General features: G+C 37.4%; 2 protein-coding genes across 3 annotated transcripts; both read left to right on the forward strand.

Annotated features, from left to right (window-relative positions):
- The first annotated feature begins 333 nt into the window (after nt 1-333).
- On the forward strand, nt 334-14022 carry xkr5b (XK related 5b). Of its 2 annotated transcripts, none has more exons than XM_030128821.1 (13): nt 334-564; nt 3856-3945; nt 4034-4139; nt 4318-4484; nt 5927-6060; nt 6326-6404; nt 7404-7573; nt 7674-7785; nt 7875-8042; nt 8150-8340; nt 8448-8540; nt 9006-9189; nt 9672-14022. In XM_030128821.1, the coding sequence occupies exons 1-13, from the start codon at nt 459-461 to the stop codon at nt 10325-10327; spliced, it is 2256 nt and encodes a 751-aa protein (XP_029984681.1). In that variant the 5' UTR covers nt 334-458; the 3' UTR covers nt 10328-14022. The 2 variants fall into 2 exon arrangements, with proteins under 2 accessions (XP_029984681.1, XP_029984689.1); XM_030128829.1 differs by having other exon boundaries at nt 8448-8531.
- A 2638-nt stretch (nt 14023-16660) lies between these two features.
- ctsba (cathepsin Ba) lies at nt 16661-24164 on the forward strand. Its single transcript, XM_030129921.1, has 11 exons — nt 16661-16812; nt 19653-19780; nt 19896-19981; nt 20561-20675; nt 20831-20946; nt 21152-21237; nt 21321-21467; nt 22236-22352; nt 22562-22690; nt 23117-23193; nt 23447-24164. The coding sequence occupies exons 2-10, from the start codon at nt 19658-19660 to the stop codon at nt 23188-23190; spliced, it is 993 nt and encodes a 330-aa protein (XP_029985781.1). The 5' UTR covers nt 16661-16812; nt 19653-19657; the 3' UTR covers nt 23191-23193; nt 23447-24164.
- Nucleotides 24165-24570: the final 406 nt, after the last annotated feature.

The raw sequence follows: 24570 nt of genomic DNA on the forward strand, positions 1-24570 counted from the left end.
TTTCTTATGTATATAGCCTATATAATTTTATCACTATTGTTTTTTTTTTAAATTGTTTATTTGTTTTGTTGCTTACTTTATCCTGCTGCTTAACTAGTGAATGAATCCCCTTCATCAGTAAAGTGTGGTCTTATCTTCAGTTCTGTATGTATCTTATTTTGGGATTATATGCATTAAAGCCCATATGACTGTGTCCTGTGGTCTATTCCGTGTGTCTTCAGTGTATATGCTGTGTTGTTCTCCGGTGTGCAGTGTTGTGGTGGCCGGTGTGGAGGTGCTTTCTCCGGTGCTGTATCTCTTTAACAGGACGGGCGGTGACGTTGGGACGGGGGCTCGAAGCGGGCTGCTGCAGCTGGACTGGACCGACTCCAGACCCGGACCGGGACCAGAACACTACCGTCCGACACTCCGACCTGCTGCCTACCCCTGACGCACGTCTCATCGCGTTTCAGGCCGATATGAGGGACTACGCGGCTCCGAGCTACGGCGGAGGCTGCATGTCCTGCTGCCAAGTTTGCGTCTTCGCCTTTACCGCATTTCTGATCGTCGCAGAGAGGACGGCGCGTGAGTCCTACCTGGGACACCCGCACACTGACGCACGCGCACACATTCACATACACACACACACTCACACCTACACTCATATAGACACACTTTGACAGAGTTGTGTGTCACTAACAGGATGTAGATGCTGATACTCTGTTATTTATGGTTATTTTATTTTATTTTTTATTTGCATCCGGTGCGCGGGCATGTGCGCGCGCGCCTCTTTGTGATTGAGGAGGCAGCAGGAGGATTTCCCCATGTTGATGATGTGCAGGAATGTTTGAATGCCACATTAGAATATAGAATATGCACCGTTTATAAGAATACAAAGTTGCACATTGTTTCAACTTGAGCGTCTTTTTCCAGTTGAGTCATAAATAATAGAGCCAGACCAGAATCTGCAGTCAGCACTACTGCGCCTTTTTGTCTATATTTATACTGCATGTTATGGCATCCTGAAAGTGCAGACTCATGCCTCCTTCTCTACCATCTGTGCCACTGCAGCCTCTGGGTTAGGACTTAAATCCAGTGCGGAACCATGTTGTTGTATTTCAGCGCCCTTTTTTTGGAGGGGTTGGGGATGGGGATAGGGATGGGCGTACCCCCATGATGCGGCCTGGTCTGGCCGGATAGCCCGCCTGTTCGGGGGCTGGAGCAGTTCAGATTTCATGTGTGGAGTAGGGAGGGGGAGCTGCAGAGGCTCAGACAGGCCGGTGGGATGAGGACACGGGTCTGAGGAGGCTCAGGATGCAGTGGAGAACAAAGGTCATTTGAAATAGTAGAGACACTAACATACTCCTCAGCCTCTGGTCAAATGCTGATGTAAGCCTGATGCAAGACCTGCTGCTCTACGGTGTATGAGCACAGTAACACAACCAGTATTTAAATACACAAATCACTCATACAGTAGTACAGTCAGAGTGGAAAGTAACACAGCACCTTTTCTGTAGCTCCCTGTTTTATGTGTTTTTACTTTGCATGAGTATCTGTTTTATGTAATTTTATACTTCCACTCAACTACATTTCAAAATGAAATATCACAATGAAATATTAAAAATACTTTCAGATGTTTTTACACAATAAATTATGTAAGAAGATGAAAAAATGCAGAATATTCTTAAAGATGAATAAACTCCTTGTCTTCTGGTGGCTGACAAAATCAGATACTACTGTAAATCACTGGTCTACCAGTAAAATGCCTCCAGAATAAATGCAGTAAAACTTTACCAAGTTTGAGTCACTAAGAAAGAAAATTTCAGTCTAACTGCTAGTTGGCTGTAGTTTCCAAGATACAGTCTTGGGTCAAAATGTGAAATTCAGAGAATTAATCAGAGAATGAGTTTTACTCAAAAGGAATGATTGTCTCAGAGCTATCAGATCTACTTCAAAACACTATCTGCACATTATAATACATTCACTTTACAGGTTGTTTTTAGCGAAACACTTAAACATATTATTATCAGAAACACTTTATCATATACACTGAAAACATGAGCTAGCCAGCACTTTTGCCATCTGTTTTCCAATTCATTTTATGAACATATGTAAGATTTAGTGCATTTATTCTCTGATGCAGATTTCTAAAATAAATTTGTAGACCAATGACAGTGATTTTTACATCTAAATGTGTCACATGGCACAAAACTGGAGAAGTGAGCTTATCTGAACTCCCTCCCATTAATCATACACTGTTGCCCAAAAAGTTGGAAATCAATATTTTACCTCTCACTATTGTTGCTTTAATGATGTCTAACATAATAATGTATGAGTCAGAAAAAAACATTTACTTCCAATACTTTAACTGCACTTAAATCATTATGAGCTTATATTCAAGAAGCATCCTCATACAGAATGTTATCTTCTGATGCAGTAATGTAATATTGCTTTATTGCTTTTTTATTGCATAAGTTTAGCATCTGAACATTTATTTTTCCATTGATTAAAAAAAAACATCTGACCTTAGAAATGTCAGTTGTGCATTCTATTTTCATGTGTGTTAACATCCTACTGCAGTAATTATATGCATGTCAATTGTTGTTTTTATGTTGTCATGTCAGTCTTTAATCCTGATATTTTATTTATATTACGTATTATAGTTTTTCATTTCCTAGGTTTATTGATAGAGTTTCCTTATGTTTTTAAGAAGTCTAAAATCCTATCGTCTCAGTTTTGTATCTATTCTGTTTTAAGGTCCTAAATAGTAATTGTATTCAGTGCTTGGTTGAAGTCTGTTGAAAATAATGATTTGTGCAAGAAAGCCGTAAATAAGGGAGTTTTAGAACATTTAAGTCACTTGGGAAGTCAACAACCATATAGTGTTGCCAAAATAAAAAGCTATAGGCAAAAGCCATTATTCTGTATTCATACCAGGAGAATCAACATAGTCTAATCCCATCATGTTGGGATGTGAAAGACATCTTGTATTCATAATTGCATTTATTATTGGCTTAAAAAGTCTAAAATTCAAGTTGGTAAAGCCCTGCTACAACAACATATCTATTTCATCTATGAGTAAAAGATCAAACTGGGATTATAAGGCATTATGAAGGGTACATGAACAATTATACAATAACATGTACAGTTTGTGATGTGAATGCATTTATCATACAGCAATGGTGTTATTTATTTATTTATTAATTAAGGACAGTGCATATTAATGAACAGCTACAACAATTGCAGCTGTAAATAATGCCAGTTTGTAGCAACAGTGCTAATTACCTCCGCCAAGGAGGTTATGTTTTTGCCAGGGTTTGTTTGTTTGTTTGTTTGTTTGTTTGTTTGTCTGTCTGTCCGTTAGTGTGCAACATAACTCAAAAAGTTATGGACAGATTTTGATGAAATTTTCAGGGTTTGTTGGAAATGGGATAAGGAAGAAATGATTAAATTTTGGTGGTGATCGGGGGGGGGGGGGGGGGGGGGGGGCACGGAGGGGGCCACTGATCAGCCTTGGCGGAGGTCTGCGCTCTCCGAGTGCTTCTAGTTTCCATCTGTAGTCCCTAGGCAGGTGAGAAGAGAGACAATTGACAAAAGGCAAAACATCATAAAAACACACAAAATAACACAGTGAAGACAGTCTACTGATAGTCACAGGCTTGGTTTTCCTTCATCCAATCTTTAAGTTGTGATTTTAAGGAGGCATATGATTGTGAGTCTCTTATGTTGAGTGGTAAACTGTTCCAATATTCAGTCCCAGTGACAGAAAGTGTAGTCTGTCCAAAAGTAGTGCGTCTGTGTGGTACCTCACAGTCTCCTTGAACTGTGGTCCTGGTATTTTGCCTGTACATAACTGTTCATTTCTTTTTTTCTTAGTAATCTACTGCTTTGTGTATTATTTGTGGATTGGTCACAACTACTGCTATGCCCATCTTGCTGGATTCACTGCACTGTTCCTGCTGCCAGGTGATTAAGCATCATTAAGACAACAACATCTAGACAGAAACACAAACTAAATGCCCTGTGATGCATTATTTACTTTTCTTTTATCCAGGATGGGGTCCCCAGTGGCTCAGTTATCTGTGGTACCTGTCAGACGGACGTATCCGTAGAAAGTCTCTCACCTGGACACACATACTGCACCTTGGTATCTTTAAAAGGTGGGGTAGTTTTAAGTTTCTATCAATATCACAACTCAGCAGCAACTAAGTCAGAGGGGTCTGACAAAATAAAAAGCACTGATCATCATTAGATAATACCTTATCATGTTTACAATGAAGGCTTTGAATATAAAACTGCACAGCTCTAACTCTGCCTTTACTTTCTCAATCCACACAGGCTGTGGGAGTGTATGCGTCTGCCAGACATTGATGTGTACGGTGAAATCATGCAACAAGCTGATGTATCTGCTTTACGCCTGTTTGAGGCTCTGGTGGTCACTCTCCCTGAGACACTGCTGCAGACCTATGTCCTCATCTGTACTGATATAGGAATCAAATCTCCAGGTAGAAATGTACACATGATGAAGTGTGTGAATGATTCTTAGAGTGACTGGCTGGTGGTTAGACCCATTAGAGCCCATCACTGTGATTCTTATTGAATATTTAATCTCCAGGAAAAGTACAGTCAGTTAATTTTTAATATTGTAAATACTAGGGAAAAGTCTTATCTTTATTTTTCAGCACATCCTGGTTGTTATAATCCATGAGAATTGACTTTTTATAGTCTGTTTGAAAAAAAAAAAAGAAAACAAAAGTACACTTTATACACTCAAATCAAAGGGCAAGAATCATGTCTCCAAAATGAAATTAGTGTATAAGAATAATCTGTTTGTGAAGTCTGACATCAAACTCATTTCCAGGTCCAAAAAGTCAACTTCTTTCATTAGAAAGACACCATTTTGTGCTCAGAAGGGTCCAAATTAATTTAACTCAAATACAGTTATCAGTGCAGTTTTCCAATCATTCAGTATTTTACCTGCAGTAGATTGTGATATAAAGTGTGTTAAATACTGTTTAAGCTCCTGGTCCATTTACAGCAGTGAATTGCTTTACTTCATGCTCAGCTGTGAATTGACATAAATCATTACTGTATTTTACCTTCTCCCTGAATTGGACAGTGCAGATAAAGGGGTGACAAACAGACATGAAGTGTGATGATGTGTAACACCTCACAAGCCCTGATTTCATATCAGGGTTATCCATAAACACACTAATGTTAGGTAGCACCAAACATTATTTTCTTTTCAATCATTTAAGAATTTTTAATTTACTACTCAGCGTAATCCACTTCCTCTCCTCATCTAATGCAAAGTAGTACAACAACAACAACTATATTTGTTTATGGAGTCAGTGACACAGCACCGCAGTGTATTGGATACAGAGTCATGAACAGTAGTGGACGCAGAAACAGGAAGTGGTATTACGGCTTAACAGACTGATACCATTACCAGGACTATTAGATGCTGGCACCAAAAACCCCAGACCACTAGATCTTTAAAGACCATTAAATTTCTCTCTCTTCTCTCATTCTGGTGTCATTACTATCTAATAAATTTTCTGGTGATCCACCTTAAAATTATTACATTGAAAACGAGAATTTAGGTCAAGTAGAACACTGATGTATGCTGTGTCAGGTTTTGATTGACAGGTAGGATTGACAGCTGAGTAATCAGACTTACAGAGCCTCTGTCTACTTTATATATAATATATAGTCTATGGCTAAAAGTCAGGAAATTCATTTTACATTCAAATAATTCTGTCAATATTTTACATTTGCAGTAATATTAAATCATACTTAATTTGTGTCCCTTATTTTATGGTAAAACTGTTTTGCTTTTTAAATAAGACAAAAAAACCTCAAATCTAAACTAAATCTCCATAATTTCATGTATTTACAGTATGCATATTCCTTATTAGTAATGGACGCTGTAACTTCTCTTCTCTAGCCTCGGTGTGTTTCGCGGTGTGTTTGTTGTCTCTGGCCTGGGCTTTGGTCCTTTATGCTCGAGCCTGTTCACTCATCAGACCAGGACACCTACACATGACCCCCGCTGCCATTCTCTGTCGACTGCTGTGGAGGGTGGGAATACTTTAACATTGTGTGTGTGTTTGTACCAAAAGTCAATCCATAATTTTCCTGTGATTTTCCATACCAGCAAACATAGCGGTCAGTTTTATTTGAATATTTCTGTCTAAATTATGATTTCAGTAAGGATTCAAACTGCATAAAAATATTCAGAAGTATATTATTTTACATTGTTTGTTAAGAAGTGTTCTGTCTTTGTTATCATCTATATATTACAAGCAGAGAGATAATGGATCATAGTGTCTTTGTCTGTCTACAGGTCAGTATGTTGGGGTCTCGATTTGCTGTTCTCATGCTCTTCACACGCATCTTCAAACAGTGGATCTTGGGAGTTATTGGTGAGTCTGTCTACAGGGTGTTGTACCATAACAAACTGCAGAGTGAGCACTGAGTTCAAATGAGCTTTGAAACAGGTGGAGGAGTCGCAATAGAGCTCTGTCTTCAGGACAGGGCCTCCTCTGTGGTTTAAATCAGTGTTTATTAGGGCTGCGTGATTAATCAATTTTAAATCGAAATCAGATTTTTAAATTAGGATGATTTTTAAATAAGAGAAATTGTCAAATCGATTTCATCTCTCTCGTGTCTCTGGGCGGCATGCCTCTGAGCTACCGTAGGCTCCTCCTCATAACTGTGAGAGTGGTCTTTCACAGAAGTCCGTGTAATGACCATGGACCTTAAATCTGTGATGGGCTCGTAGTAGTGATACCAATGTAAACTGAGGTCCACACACGGATTCCCCAATTCAAGTATAACTGCATGGGGACTCATCTTATGTTGTCCACGCACAGATCTGTACCATACCATCTTGTTTCAATGTGGATCTGGGTTGCAGGGGCAGCTGCTTCAGCAGAGTGGCCCAGACAGCCCTTTCCTCAGCCACATCCAACAGCTCTAGGGGAATCCGGAGGTGTTCCCAGGCCATCCCAGAGATATAAACCCTCCAGCGTGTCCTGGGTTGGTCTCCTCCACTCAGTGATTCCCCAATTTAAATATAACTGCATGGGGATCACTCATCTTATGTGGTATATGCAAGCACACATGACTGATGCCTGTTACTGACTTATATTAGTATCACTTCTGTGGGCCCATCACAAAATTTTCGGGGATTCCGTGATAACATCACTGATTTGAGATAGAGAGTAGTGACTTACATTGCGGGCTGCTCATGAAAACGACATACCCTTCTGTTGTTTTTTTGTAGTTTTACCCAAAAATCAAAATCGAAAATAGAGTTTTTTGAGGAAAAAAAGTGGGATTTTATTTTTGGCCAAAATCACGCAGCCCTAGTGTTTATGGATATACTTCAGGTTTAATGGGTACTTGGTTGTGTTCATTAGGTGTGCATTGGTTGGGTGCAACCTTCTGGATGGTGTCTCAGCAGAATGACATTATACGTTCAACTAGTCGATGGAGACTCTTCAACCTTGTTCTGGGAGCCATTCATGTCTTTCTTTTCCTAAATGTGAAGTATGGCCAGTCCAGGTACCGCATGGCAGGGTTCTATCTGGTATGTGTTAATGTAATTGAATATGAAAAAATGCAAATATTAGGTGCATTTATGTGAAGTGTTTAACCATCTCACTGTGCTTTTTTTCTCACCACTTCAGGCCATGTTTATAGAGAACGCGCTGCTTCTTCTGGCATCTTCCTGGTTGTTTACCATGGTGACATGGGATACTGTAGGCATCCCAGCTGCAGTATTCTGCAGCTTCCTCATTGGTGAGAAACAAGTCCTGATGGCGCCACAGGTTCTTATTCAGTTGTACACGTGTGTATGTTTATCTCTTTATGTGTTCTCCTCTCTCCAGGAGTGATAGCGTTAGTGCTGTATTATCGTTTTCTCCATCCAAAGTCTTTTGAGATCTTCCAGAGTATTCGCCATAGGGGTATAGGTGGAGCCTGTGCAGAGCGAGGATCTACACTTTCACTGGAGGAAAAAGTCACACCCACTTTCCAACGTCATGCAACACTATCTGGTGTGTCCATTTTGTATATCAGTATACATGTACCTGTGCATTTAAGAGTGGTTCTCTCAGTGTCTATATTTGATACCAAGTTGATCATCACTGATAATGTCCTCCAGGCGGTGGGACCCTCATGGACCTCCCCATCCAGTGGGAGGGCTGGAAGCACCACCACTGGCTGCTGATTCGATTGGCTCTGAAGACGGGGGATGTAGCTAAGATCTGGTCAGCGTATGGTGAGGGGGGTCTGGCTGGACTCATGGGTCTGTCTGAAGAAGTTCACTCCCCTGATGAACCTCGACTTCCTCGGGTTTGTGGCATTCCTGATACTGAACTGTTACAAGGATTTTCAGTGGTAAAACTTGACGTAAGAGTGTGATATCCTCTAAATTTTTATTGACACTCTGATTTATCCAGATTGTACCAGTTCAGCCACAGGTTCTTCAAATTTCTCAACCAGTTCCTCAGCCACCTCAACCACAGGTGACCCAGGCCCCACAGGTTCCACAGGTAAGTCTTTTGTTTAATTTACTGACGAATAAACAAATAAATTCAGAATTTTGTTCATGTTTACAGAAGTGCATGAAAACTCTAATAAACAATACAAAGATAAAATATATTTACAATAACTGGTCAAATCAGCTTTGTTCATTTCAGTCTAACTTTCACTTTTGATTTAACTTTAGCTTTTAATTAGTGAGAAATGCTCTGGTTTTAACAATGTTAAAGGTTAAGAGCATCCAAGAATTTAATGGCTTTTCACAATATGGGACCTTAACTAAACAGTGGTTTTGTAAATTATATCTGTCAATTATTAGGCTTATTTTTTCCTAACATTTTTCAGCTTCTGTAATTCAAGACTTCAATCTCATAATAACTGAAAAATTAAATAAAAACTTAAAACTAATTAATAGCGCAAGACAAGCTGTTTTAGTTGAGATTTGTAGGAATCTAGTACATTTTACCTTCCTCCAGGTGAGAGAAGTCATCCAACCTGCAAAGCCAACACCCAGCACTGTGATAGCCAGACCAGTGAGGCAAACTCCTCCCACAACCATACATGACCTTAGAAAGTTTCCAGAGATCATCCCCGTCCAGGAGGCCATTCCTGAAGAGTCTGCAGAAGATGAATCCAGCGCTCCTGCCTCAGAGGAAAAAGGTTCAATCCCTGACAAACAAGACAAAATCTAAACACAATCTTGAACAGCAGCATTGCCAGATGTACTTTAACTGTCATATTTAAATGTAAACTTGCCCTTCATACAGTATTATATGATATTAGCCCAGTAAAATATGGATCCTATGCATTATTTATCTGTATTTAGCATCTGTTTTCATGTCATATCTTTCTAGCTAATCATGTTTTTTTATGATGAACATGAGTCACAAACACAGCTGTCACTGATCCATTAAATCCTCTTTACAAAACAGGAATTGATGTTGAATGGAGTAACTTATTCATCAATCCTATATTTTCCCAGTGCCTCATATACAATACTCTTCCTAAAACTATGATCATTTTAATCCTACGGGATGTGTTTAGTATTTACCATCAGGCAACACTAGTTGGCAATCACATATCAAACTTACTAGTCTTGTTTTAAACACCTTTGACCTGAATATGTTGCTTCATTTTTAAAGGTGATGAGGATTTTCAGAGTGCTGCGTACGGCTCACCTTCCCCTTCCTCTCCTCGACAAGCTGGAAGCCTTCGCCACATTGACAGTAATCCAGCAACCCTAACGGAGGCCTCATCCTCAGTAGGATCCCTGGACATCAAGACGCCTGGTTGGTCACCTGAACGACGATCTCCACTCCTGATTGGTTCCCCAGAGAAAAAACCAGCGATCCCTGGAGAGTCCAGCACCACACTGTACTTCAGCGCTGATGCACAGTCACCCTCCAGTGGCAGCTACCTTGGCTGGGGATCCGAGTTGTCGCCCATCTCCAGCTACAGAAGTCCCTACCGGATCCGAGAGGCTCGTTTTATCACATCCACCCCACGACTGGAGCCCCGATCAGAAAGTCCTGGTCCATCCCCTATTGTTGTCATTCCTGCAACTCCAGGTACCACCCCAGGTCCCACCCCTGGAGGAACCCCAGGTAATTCAACACCTGCTGGGTCGACACCTGCTGCTTCAACTCCTGTTGCTTCAACTCCTGCCGCGTCGACTCCTGGTGCTTCGACTCCCGGGGCTAGTACTCCTGGTACTCCAATCATCCCACTTACGCCAGTTATCGCTCATGCTCGCAAACAGATAGTCCAGTTTGTAGACAGTAGAGAGAGGGCAGTGTGATAAAGGTACTGGTAAAGGGGAAGGGAAATTATGGGTGGGGAACGATGTCCTTTTTTGTTTTGAGGTGTTTTCATTTTAATATGGGAGGGCTTAACCTGGCTTTATTGGACATTTTTAGCTCAATACTGTCAAATTATATACATTCTTACTTACTGTTAAAAATTGGCGAAGATAGGTTAAAGTTTCAGTTGGCTAAAATTGGGGGAAAACACCAGAATTGAAAAACATCCTCGCCACTGCAGCTCTCTCCTCTCCATTCCAAGAATAAACAATATATATATAAAGATAAATGACAATAAAAGAAATAGAAAGTCGGAAAAGTGAGGCTAAAATATCACAGGTGTGGAGCTGCCATGTTGCTTTTGTGCTATTACCAGAGAATGCTTATCGGAACAGCTAGCAGATCTATCCCCCAGCTTCATGGTTTGGTTATGCATATATTTGACATTTTAATATAAAGTCACAAATAAAGGTATTAATGACAAACTAGCTACTCATGTTCAATGATCCTACCTCAATAAATGAAGCTGGTATGTATCTAAATATTGCAAATTATGCCACAATTTAGTCTTAATACATGCAATTATAAAGTATTTAGGCGAAAATTTTCATGAAGCTGCTAAAGGTCCTTTGAGAAACACCAAAAGAGTCTGTGAGTTTTGATGCGATTGGTCATTTTTTTATTGCTAAGAGGAGTCCTGGTTCCTCTCAGACCAGTTGAATTAAAATACACTGAAAGGATATGTGGAAGTTTCACCTAGTGACACAAATATTCTGCCTACTGAAGCTTTTAATTCCTATATGTTATACCTCATTTTGGTCCTAAAACATAATTAGCATCATTCTGATGCAGTAGCAAATCCTTCTGGATGATTGAAGTTTGTGTTTGTGGAGGGTCTTCACAGGTTAATGGCGAAGCTCCACCATAACAGGTGGTCTGATTCATGTGTACGAGGGCTGTTAGTCTTTCAGAGTTAGACCAAACCAAGACCTCTGTTAAATGGAAAACATTCAGAAAATGGCAGCACGTACGCTAGAGTATATACTTCAGACTACAGACCACTACTGTACATTATCATACAGTGTGTACAGAAGTTTAGATCTGGTTGTGTATCAGAACAAAATACTGATAAAAATGTTCAGGTGCTTCATTTATCAGTTACATTGGTTTTTAAGTTTACAAAATTACTTATAACTGGACAACAATGCAGTGAAGTCTGTGTGTAAATGAGGTTACCGGTACTGAAGAAATATTATAAAAATATTGTGATAATCATAAAAATGATTAAATCTTGATGCATAAAACAATCAACGAAATGTTCAATCAGTGCAAAAGTCATTTGCTAAATAGACCTTATGAATATATAAGTTTATATTAAATATCAAGCTGTGCAGAATCTCTTGAGCTAATGCAACACACTCTTGGCTGGTTTGACAAAATGAAGCAAACAGTTTATTAAAAATATAAATTATAAATATAATGAATGTACAACTGTTAACTAAATATAAAATCAAATCCAACAACATAAGAAGTCAATGAGATTTAATCATGCAAATGGTCATAATTTTTTTACTAATCTGTCAGCTCACATAGAGCCTCTCGTCCAGTTTTCAGTAACCTACTCATTTATCCAGTCAGTCAGTGGCTGTATATACAGGTCATTGTACGTTAGTGTTTACACTCATTACTGTCATAAATTGTCCCAAATGTTTTATTTGACATCATCATTACTCTGATGAGATTATCAGACAGGTACATAACTTGAGGTAAAGGTCTGAGGTAAATTGAATGGCAATAATTTCAGTTAGTCGGCACTTTACAAGAGAAAGACACAGCAGAGGTTTATTATCAGAAAGTAACTGTTGGGTGATATTTTATAAACTACACTATTATAACATGAACTCAGAGAAGGGAATATAAGCAATATATGTTATTAATATTGTATCAGATATTTTGTATTATGATTTTTTAATCAAAAGTAAAAAAGTATCTATAGTCTGTTTTACTCATTTTAACAACTAATGTTAGACAAATCATTTATGTGTATATCATTTATGTTTTTATGAACATATTTTATAAACTTGTTTATGACTTCTTATTTTTACAGTTTAGACAACTTTTCCAGTTCTGACTATTAAAAATATCAATTAAACAGGGCTATTTAAAGGGTAATGTAAGACGTTGTGATTTATTATGCGTTTTTAAATTTTCAGTGTTGACATTTATTTTTTCAGTAATTTGGATTATCATTTGATCAATCAAAGAATGGATATAAGATATAGATAGCTAGCATATATAGCTATCTATCTATCTATCTATCTATATATATATATATATATATATATATATATATATATATATATATATATATATTTAGCAGACAATTACAGTAAACATGAAATCTGTGTATTTGTTTTGACTGTTTTCTTCCATTACTTTTCTCTATTACATTCATCACAAATAGTCTTACCAACTCTACTGTTGAGTATTTAATATTTAGTCCTTGTAGTAAAGACACTTCATTTATTTAAAAGCACAGAGTAATGAAATTCAACTCAGCTACTCTTTAAATCAGTGGCACCATTCACTGAATAATTGGCTGGAGTAAAAATTGACAAGGAAAAATTTAAAGTTAAAAACCTACTACTTTGTCACATGTATATTCATTTGTACAGTGACAATAAAACTAAACTTAATAATGAAGTTAACACATGAAGAAAACTAAACAGACTGTATTTATTTTTATATTTGATTTCTCATTATAGCCACAGAATGTGACATTTAACGAGACTGTTCTGCTATGTATCTGTTTACTGTTCTTTAACTATGTTAGATATTAATTCCCTCTCACCTTATTTCCTTGTTTCTAAAGATGATAATGACAGCACAGTAAAGTGTATATCTGTAATGTGGAGTTAAATGGATGAGCTTTGAGAGCAAACGTGTAGAGAAAGCCATGCTTCAGGCAAAGCCGCCTCATCAAACTGTTAACAAAGTACTGTGACCTGCTGATAGATGCACTGCATGTTACTCTGTTGATACAGCCAGCTGAGAATTGTATTTATTGCTCTAAAAAGCAACAAAGCACTTATGTTTATACATAAATTCACATTACAGTAGTCAAACGCATACTAGAATGTATGTGTATGCAACAGCAATAAGCTAGTTAATGCAATGTGTATTAATGCACTGTCAAAATAGATGCACATAAGCTTTAGACTGCAGTGATGCCTTGGCTTGTTCAGTGCGTTGCCTTGTAAAAGAGAAAAAAAACAGCTTTAGCCACCATGCTTTTCTCATGTGTACTGCCTTATATTAGTGTAAGATATGCTTTGCTTTGTGTACCTAATGTATATGATAATCTTTACTTGAATAACTAATTTAACACATTTTGCTTTTTTTTTTTCTTTTTTGGTCACGTTTTATTGTTAGGAGGTGTGTCGGCAGCCATGATGAAGTGTTATAATGTTTAGTGCAAAAGTTTCAAATGTGAGATTGTTTGACGACAGTATTGTTTTCAGTGACAGACTAGAATTTGTTTGCTGATCGAATGTTAACATCACCTTGTCATTGAATGGCATTAATCAACATGCATCACCTCATCTCTGTAAGGATATCCACAGAGCTGCTGTGGTTGTGTTAGTGATTCATCAAATGTGCTATTGTTGTGACTAAATAAAGTCATTAACTGTAATACTTTTCCCAGCTTTTGTCTTGTTCTGGTCACCTTTGACTTCATTTATTGGCAGTGACATTATGAAGAAATGTAGCATATGCTTATATATAATGATAAACTTTATTAGACTGTAAAATTTATATTCCACAAAAAGTACAATTGCATGTCATGTAGTGTTTTGTTGTTTTACATACACTTGTCATATTGCACTGAATTTATTGTATATATCACACTTAAACACATCTATGGACTATAAAAAAAGGTGCATGCAGAAGGAGAAACAGTCAGACATGATTACAAAACTCTTGTGAGGGAGGGGAACATTGGTTTGCACAATATCCCAACAGAAGAAAAACTGTTTTCCTTATTTTAAGAGGGTAACTTCTCACACTAATCTCCACAACTTCTTAATTTAACAATATTAAATCTATTACATTTGTTGCTTGTAAAACCCCAAAAGGCCAATTATAAAATATCACCACTGGATTTTTCTCCTAATTTTACCAAAATTGCAATTTGGTCATACTATATATTTGGCTTGTCTGGAGGGTGATTTTTGTAGTGCTTAATTGAGGTAGCTATCATCCAACTCAAAAGATGATGAAAAAATTATTGAAGTCAAATTTAATTAAACATCACTCATAAGTGATTAGTGTAACTTTTTTCTTCTGATTAAGTGAATTGTTTTCACATCTAAATGAGGACCTGCTCTTTCTCAGTAAAACAGTAATGAAAGTGTGTGTGCTGTGCTTACAGTATTTTTAACATGTCATCAGTTTTGAAGTCACATGTCGGACCGATATTGGGAAGAGAAAGTACTGAGACAAAGAGCTTGACTTTGTGGTCAGAGATCCAGAGCACAACGTATTTCACTGTCAGTTCAGAATCACAAGATGCTTAAGTAAGTATGTTAAAAATGTGACTCATGATGAAAAATGTTTCACTTTTGGGGTGCGATGTAACTCAGTACATTTACTCTGGTTATGACTTACACACAAATTAAAGGTCCTTCATTTAACTGATTTCAGTGTTTATACTTCAACTCCTCTTCAACTCACTGGCAAATATACTTTTTACTCCACTACATTTCTGCAAATGTGTTAATGTTTAATACTTTTGACAAAGCAAAGGATGAAACTATGTGTTTAGTATAAAATTCACCCTCTTCTAGCCCACAGAAAACCCTTCTTGCATTCACTGGAAAATGCATTGTCATACAGATGAAAACAGGTCTTTTGATGAGCTCATGAAAGTTTTACTTTTTACAACCATATGACGGCCTTATTTAATGTGATGCGTCGCTGTAGAATAAACTACACCACAGCACATAAAATAAATTAAATAAGCTCAGTCTTATATACAGTATGTACCATTAAAATACAATATACCCAATAATCGAACAGTAATATCAATCTCAAAACATTTAAGTCTTTACTTAAAAAAGCAAAGAATCCATGTGGTTTGGATGTTACAATGGCTGAGATGAGGGGTGTCAAACTTTTTATTACCCCGCCACCCGAAGGGAAGGCAAGGGGTATTGTTTTTGATTCAGTTCATTTGTTTGTTTGTTTGTTGACAATTTAGCAGCAAAACTATTGGTTGAATTCATACCAAATTGGGTTTATAGATTGCCAGTGACCCAGAATAGATGTGATTACATTTTGGGAAAAGTAGGTCAAAGTTCAAATTTTTCAGGAATTTTTTTAATCTTTTTTTTTTTTTTTTCATTTACTCATGAAGGCTGAAATTTGTCTATGCTGTCTATGTCTATGCTGACATCAGCACAAGCATAGACATGATGACATCAGCTGCAGCAATGCCAAAAACAAGCTACAATATGTGCGAGGGGCAGGGTTTGTTGTGCCTGTCACCACTTGCTTTAGTCTTCATTTTAGTTCAGGGACCACATACAACCCAGTATGATCTGGAGAGGGCCAGGCCAGAAAAATAATTACTTAATAACCTAAAAATAATGTCAATTCCAATTTTTTTCTCTGTGTTTTAGAGTGTAAAAAGTAAATGTACATTAGGAAAATGTTTACAGCTTTCCTTTAAAAAATGTGAATAACATGAGCAACCTGAAATTCCTTAAGAAAAAGTTTAACAATTTTAACAATATTATTCCTCAGTTTATGCTACACACATGCATTACAGCTTAATTTACAGTTCAGACTGAGGCGCAAAGCATTTAGTAACAGGTATAATTTTGTTAAAATTGCACTTGTTTTTCTTAAGACAATTCAGGTTGTACATATTTGTTCAGGTTATTCATATTTTGTGAAAAGACACAAGATGTTTGTGTACTTTTACTTTTTTTTTTTTTTTTTTTTTTTTTTTTTTTTTTTTTTTTTTACAACAAAGGGATCCCCTGAACTCAAACAACTTTGATACCCCTTGTTTAGATAAAGTGTTATAAAGTTTAAATGAGTTAGATGAGCTCTGGATTGGACCCAGGAGCATAGGAGCCCCCACCCTGGTGGTCAAACTGAGGTACTGCACTACCTCACTGTGTTATACTCGTCTTTAAAATGGTTTTTTTGCTGATTAAACCCAGATCTAGATCGCTTTTGTCTGCGGTAAACACAATCACAAAGTTTACAAATCAAGACGCCCACAGACACGGAAGAAAATGAAGTGGTTGTTGCGTCACAGATCACATGAGGTGCGTTCATGTGACCCGTTCACGTGGTTCGGTAGATAAATGGCAGCAGGACCCCTTCACTGTCAGATCCCTTAGTGATTGACACACAGGAGAGAGGGGCTACTGGAGCTGAAAACAAGCCTTTACCAACAAGCGACAAGCTCAAGGTAACTCCACATCTTCATCTAAAGACATTTAAGTGTTGTTGACTCACTGTAAGTTATTGTTTACACGGCGAGTTAGCAATGCGGCTAAATTTGTAACATTAACTACACAAGACAATATGAAAAAGTGCGATGTATTTGTCGTTTAATTCAACTTTTATTTCACCTCAGATTGCATTCAGGTAGAAGACGTATTTTATAGAACAGCCGAGCACCGTTTGTACAAACAGTTGAGATAAGAAACTATAAAAAAGGCAATTCAGTGAACAATAAATCGTGAACGCACCACAGAAATAGTATTACAGTTAAACTCCTACAGTATTCGTACAAAGAGTAGTTTTACCCCTCACTGATAGGATTATTAGCTCAACTGTAGCTTGTTTTTCACCATATGACCCATTTACCTTCATGTCCAGTCTTGATAAGATAAACATGTGACATAGGTGGAGTTAACGTGTTCAGACAAAGCCTCACCTGTGTGCACTTCAATGATCAGGTAAACACAACCAAACACATGCAAAAGCTGGTCAAATACAGTCAACACACAAAATAACCCAAAACCTGAAGTTCAAGTAATTCTGAAACATAAGCCTGAAGATGAAACTTAAGAGTAGTTAAACATAAGAGTATGAAAGTGAAACTAGTTTTGATGTGAACTTGAGGCCACCTGGTCACAGTAAGGTATCTACATAAAGGAGAAGTGACTCATGTTTTATTAATTTGTGTGTGTGTACGTACATACATACATACATACATACATGCATACATACATATATCCTCCTGAGACCCAGCAATGCGTTTTTGTCCTCTGTAGTGGACAAAAGTTTCACAGCTTTATTTAAAAAATAAACATAAATGAGGCTAGTACACTACAGGCTGTCCTGAGCTATAGAAGGAAGGAAAAGCATCACAAGTTTTCCACATTTCCTATTGCATAAGAAACTGAAATTCAAGTGTGTCAGGTGTGTGCCATGATGAGAGTTAGGATAAGTACAGTATTCATAATTCTGTTTTCATTTGTGTATAATCCCTAAAATATGAGAATGATCTGTACATTATTTTGAGCTGGGTATATCTACAGAGGGAGTCGGTCACTCCATGTTTCTACGCTCCCTGTAGAAACATGTTTCTATAGTAGTTCACAATGGAATACTTCTTACTGCTTTAGAACAAGAGGTATTGATTGATTGATTGATTGATGTATTTATTTCGAATATGAATGTCATAACAGAAGAAAATAAATAAACAAAACACTTAAACATAAGACATATAATAGCCAATATATTTGAAAGGAGCGAGATGAAACATAACTAAGGTATCCACCATTAAGGTGCATAACTTCATTTGATTGGACACCATTCACACGCCTTACATGTGTTTTGTGACAACTATAGATGAGAGTGAGTGGGGGTCTTCAGATGTTTCTAATCTGCATCTTTACCACTAGCTGTCACTTAAAATTGCAGTGTGAACCTTTAAACCTCCAAAGCACATCATGTTCAATTGACCTTTTGATGCACACCTCAAAACATGTCAGTTAACATCAGAAACTGACGTTGGTCTCAGTGTGGTAAGTTATTTTAAGGAAGCTGACTTTAGCTGCAGGGGTGTTGCCAGATACAGGCGTCATAAGGCTGCACTGTGACTCAGCATGTTGATGTAGCCTCTGCTGCTCCTGTTCTATTAGAAGTTATGAACATGATACTAATGGAAATCAATGCCGCTTTTGAGATTGTACATTAAAGATGTTGGACATGATTTGGATTTTTTTTTTTTTTATATGAAGGGAAAACTGTGATTTCAGTGACCTATGATGGAAACAGATGTTGATCTGCAAAAGGGAAATCAGTATTGTTCACTTCCCTCTGTATTTAATGATGACAACTTATTACCTCTAATCATGTGATATCTACCCACTTTCTCTAAAAGACCTATTCTGGGGGGTTTTTCTTACTGCTTACAGTCTCAAACTCATCATTATTTCTTTTATAATAGAAACATAACATGATCCCTTTTTTCATGTGCCTAAGGGGAGATGTTCTTGGTTTCAGAATAATCTGTGAATTTGAGCATCTGCTGTGAAGTTAGCTGTCATAATTAGAGAAGAGGGCTTGTTTCTGTGCTATATTGATTTAGCTAGATGAAAAGCATCCTTCCTATCCTGAACACACCAAATCCTGATAGGCTCTATGTGATCTGTAATGAGTGTCTGACTGGAACTGCTCTGTTCTACAGCTGCATTCCACCTCTGATAATGTGCTCTGCAGTTTTTATAGCACCTGAGAGGGAACTTTGGCCTTTTGGTCTAACATGGTTTTTATCTCGCAGTGAGTGCATGTATTTATAGTGAAATGGAAATTTTTCTGTAGCACAAGGGCACATGACAGCTTTTTCCTCATACCCTTTTTTCAAAAGGGAACTGAAACCCATTATGACAAGTACATGAGTCATTGTTCTTACACAGCAGAAAGTTCACGAGTCCTTGTCTTGTGTATTTGGTTGAATCAGTGGGCTGTATAGTGCCTGCTGATGCAGTCTATGTAACCACTGGAAAGGACGCTGACAGGCGTAAACGAGGATAAGTGGTTTTCTCTGTTGTCTGAGTACTTGGTGTATGTTCCACTTGTAGCTGCAACCAGCGTCATGTTTATTGAGCTGTGAACTTATTTTTTTATGCCTATTTTGCTTCCATCAATGTTAAGATTAAGTAATTTATCCTTTTAGTCACTGATTCACATTTATTATATAGAATTGTCATGGGTCACAACAAACATAGTACATCTAATGCCTTTGTTTAGTGAGAATAACTAATAAATTTGTCTTCTCAACTTTGGATCTTTCAGACAAAATGTGGCGTGCAGCCCTCATCGTGTTGGCTGCCAGCTTGTCTGTGAGTCTGGCCAGACCCCGCCTGCACCCGCTGTCCAATGATATGGTCAATTACATCAACAAGCTCAACACTACCTGGAAGGTCTGCTCTTCTTTTATCATTCATCTGTCTCTAGTCCAGACTTTCAGTGTTTCTCCATGATGTCTGTCAGTGAGCATGAGCAGTATCTTTATTCTCCTTTACATTCCTCTTGCAGGCAGGTCATAACTTCCATAATGTCGACTACAGTTATGTCCAGAAGCTCTGTGGTACAATGCTGAAAGGACCGAAACTACCCGTCATGTGAGTGCCATCAATACAATGTGTCAGTGGGTTTAGTTATTTGCACAAACTGTCTTTGCAAAAAAGGAGCCAAGCATACCATGATCATAAAACTCCAGAAAAGTTTAGAAATCTAGAAAAATTTCAGTATAAATGTATATAGAAAAAGTAGTAATGCAAAGGCTATACTTCAGTGTCAAACATATAGCTTTTGTATAAACATATCATCATTCCATCTATCAGAATCCATATCATCGGTTTTATCATGGTTGATTAGATGGTTAACCACACTTACCATCCAGCTCTTCATCCTTTTAGGTATGAATGATGTACTGTATATACATATAACTGTTCCTTTTTTTTTGTTTTGTTTTTTCTCAAACATTCTGACTTGATAATCAAAAATATTACAGCTGAACCTTTGTAGCAAAACCTTACATCGTATATTTAATTTTGTAATAACACTGGGTTCAGTATATTACATTATTGTGGCTTTTATTAGTCTGATATGAAAAGTTGACTGAAGATGGATTGCATGAAATCAGAAGAAATGACAACAAAGGCTCCTACGGCATCCCCTGATGTGGTTTGTACTTATAGGGTTCAGTATTCTGAAAATGTGAAGGTGCCCAAGAACTTTGACTCCAGAGAGCAGTGGCCCGACTGTCCCACCATTAAGGAGATCAGAGACCAGGGGTCTTGTGGATCCTGCTGGGTATGTAATAATGCCACTGTTACTTATCTACTTTAATTACTTTACAGTTTTTGATTGTATACATTTAATGTCACTTATAACTTAGAATGACAAGAAATCCTACCAAAAAAACCCAAACAGTTTGTGTTCTTATGTATCACTACTTCTGTTCACAGGCATTTGGTGCAGCAGAGGCCATTTCAGACCGTGTGTGTATTCATAGCAAAGGCAAGGTCAGCGTAGAGATCTCTTCACAAGATCTGCTTACCTGCTGTGACAGCTGTGGCATGGGGTGAGGGACAATGATGTGCAATCATTTTTTGCTACCTTCACTGTGTGTCAATCCACCATCACATAAAAACACATCCCCTGGCTCTGAATAACTGAGTGCTTATTAAAATGGAAATCTAGTTTCGCAGCAAAAATATTTGGCATGAAGGCGATCCTGGTTATCTTTGATAAAGAACTTAAATTTAGCATAAATCTTTCTTTTTTAGATGTAATGGCGGTTACCCCTCAGCAGCCTGGGAGTTCTGGACCACAAATGGGCTGGTCTCCGGTGGCCTCTATGACTCCCACGTCGGTGAGTGATGTGTCTGAGTAGAAGAACTACAGAAGTCACATTACTCCTAATGGAGGAGTATCACTCACTGTTTGTGTCCACAGGCTGTCGGCCGTACACCATCCCCCCCTGTGAGCATCATGTGAATGGCAGCAGACCCCCTTGCACCGGGGAGGGTGGAGACACACCTGAGTGCATCAGCAAGTGTGAAGCTGGATACACTCCCAGCTACCAGGAGGACAAGCACTTTGGTAAGAAAAGCTGAAATGGCACTTCTGACGTCCATGAATGAATAAGCATTTATGAGGGATTATAGTTAACAACATTCTCAACAGCATTTACTGTACAAAAACAAATGTGGTTTGTTTGTGCCATATTTGCCGTGAAAGATGCCCATATTAATTTGTTATATCGGTAAAACTTGGATTAGATTTAGTGAGTAGTTGAGTTTTCTTACAAGTATCTAGCTGCACCACCAGATAAAGAACTTTGCTTGTGCCTTTTATGTTTTTAGGATTTCCCCGTATGTCTATGCCTTGACACCTGCCATCACATTATATATATATATATATATATATATATATATATATATATATATATATATATATATAGATAGATATATAGATCTGTGTTTCTATAAAGATGTTTTTAAAGATGCAAAATTCTTAAAAATTTGCTGAAACTTGTAAAAAAAAAAAAAAAAGTCATAATATAATGAGTACTTTCTCATGTTTAATCCTACTATTTTAAAAGATTATGAGTTTGTTCAGTTCATTTGTGTGAGGAATTATGTGCATAATTATGTCCTTCCTCTATACACATGATTGTCTGTTAAACTAGTAGTAGAAGACAGACATTTGGTGTTGGCACCAACAGTCATATTTTCACTGACTGACTGGCACATATACAGAGTTTATTGGATAAAGAACCTGAACAACTTTATCAGTTTGTCATATCATTATTCTGTATTTTTGTATTTTGAAATGAGCTCAACAAAACTTACTCCCATTGTGTTGCAGGTAAAACGTCTTACAGTGTGCTGTCAGACGAGTCACAGATTCAACTTGAGATCTCCAAGAATGGCCCAGTAGAAGGAGCCTTCATTGTCTATGAAGACTTTTTGCTGTACAAGTCAGGTAAGAACACATACATCCGTGACATGCACTGAATATTTTCATGCATGACATGGATAACTGGTAAACCCATGACCCGCTGAGCACTGAGTGCATGATAAATTAATTGAAACCATGAACCAACTCTGTAAACTGTTTTTCACATCTTCAGTTAACCTACATAATCTATGAACATTATGTCTTTATCCTCTGTGGTATCTGTGTTTCTCTAGGAGTGTATCAGCATGTATCTGGATCAGCTGTGGGTGGCCATGCTATTAAGGTCCTGGGTTGGGGTGAGGAAGATGGCACCCCCTACTGGCTCTGTGCCAATTCCTGGAACACTGATTGGGGTGAAAATGGTGAGCAGAGACACATTTATACCAGTTTTAATCACCTTTTCAACATTAAGTAGAGACATTCAACAAAATATAAATCCTTTGACCCACATGTACTTAAACTATGTCAAGTGCATTCCAAAACAATGTCACCGCCTGAATGTAACAGAACTTAAGGTTTATTAAGACTGCATCCAAGTTGTTTTGTTAAATAACAGTGGGTACTAGATCCTTTACAGAATAAGATTTTACATACTATCCACTCATGAATGAATTGCTATGGTTTCAGTAATGTACTGTATAAAGTAGTTGCACCTTTCCCTCTTTACATGATCAGAAATCCTTTAAAGTTACTGCATGAACAGTCTAGCAGTTGCTGTTTTATACTTTATTTAGATTATTTTGGTTCCTTTTACACTTTCTAAAATGTCGTGTCTGCTTTGTCTTTAGGATTCTTTAAAATCCTGCGTGGATCAGATCACTGTGGAATTGAGTCTGAGATTGTAGCAGGGATTCCCAAATAAAAAGTAAGTTACAGTTTAAACCAATCATCATGAGGATTAACATTGTTGGCCTCAAACAAATCTATGTGTACTGTTTTCCTGTACAACCTGTTCATTTATTTGCACTGATGAAATCTCAGGAATAACCTGTTGTACCGTTTTTAGGAACTGATTTGCCTTGTGCTACTCCTGTTTGACATTTCAAGATGAAATTGGAAGTTTGTACGAACTCTTGTGACTCAATCTGTGCCGTGCTGATCTCTGGTTTATCTTGCAGGTTTTCAGCTGGATTAAACTGCACAATCACTAGAGGGCGACACACTCCACTTGCCTTCACTGGAAATCTGACTGTGTTCAGTGTTTTTAGTCTGTACTATTACTATTTTTAATCCTGTGATCCTACACACATTTTGTGCTTTTTGACAGCAAACAAGAGCAACATGTAATTTTTGGGGGGTTCCTGTTGTACACTTAACTCATTTATTTAAGGGATTTACTTCCTCCTATAGCTGACTAACCTGTTCTCAGATCACAGGATGTATAGGTAAAGATCATGTTGCTGATATACATTCAAAATGTTGCGTAGGAGGGAATTTAAGATGTGAAACTGCAAACTGAAATTTCTCCAGTCTTACACTTTGAATGCACTATCCTAGGGTCAGTAGAGTTGATAAATGATAGTAATTACAAAACTCTGCATAATGCATCAGAAGAGGTCAATTTAATGTGTTTATTTTTTAATCACTGCAGCTTTCATGGTAACTGCCATTATTTCTCAGTGCCACCAATGTCCATAAAGTCAGGATGTACTCCATGAAATAGGTGCCTGTTTAGAGTTTTTAAATTTTAGTGTCTTGACAAAAAATTGAGTAATTGGCTTTTAATGGTTGAAGATGTTTGTATTGTCTGTATGTACTGATCAATATATGCACATATAACTCTTTTGGATTGAAATAAAAATGAATAAATGAAATAAAAGAATGTCTCTTACTTCCCATTGTGGTGTCCTTATTTATTTATTCATAATTTAACCTTCAAACGCCCCAATGATCCAAAATTTTTAATCACTTTTTAAACACTAATCCTGTGAATACAGTGAAATAGTTTGAGTTAAATGCAGTTAGCCAGCTTCTCAGCAGCATCAGATGTACTTTTTTGGATGCAACAAAAGTCTCTGCAGTGATCATGGAAACACCATCATCTGCAACATTGGTTCACAGATTAAAACATGAGTAGTATGAGAAATTAAAGTGGTATAATGACCTTTGAATTTACTGTACTCTTAGCTTTTAAAACCAAATGTTCAGTAAATCAAATATAGGAAAATATGTGATTCTTCACTGAAAACTGCAAGGGTTAGTTTAATTAAAAAAAAAAAAAAAAAAGTGATAAATCGCTTGG

Source organism: Sphaeramia orbicularis, chromosome 3, assembly GCF_902148855.1.
Source record: "Sphaeramia orbicularis chromosome 3, fSphaOr1.1, whole genome shotgun sequence".
Lineage (NCBI taxonomy): Eukaryota > Metazoa > Chordata > Actinopteri > Kurtiformes > Apogonidae > Sphaeramia > Sphaeramia orbicularis.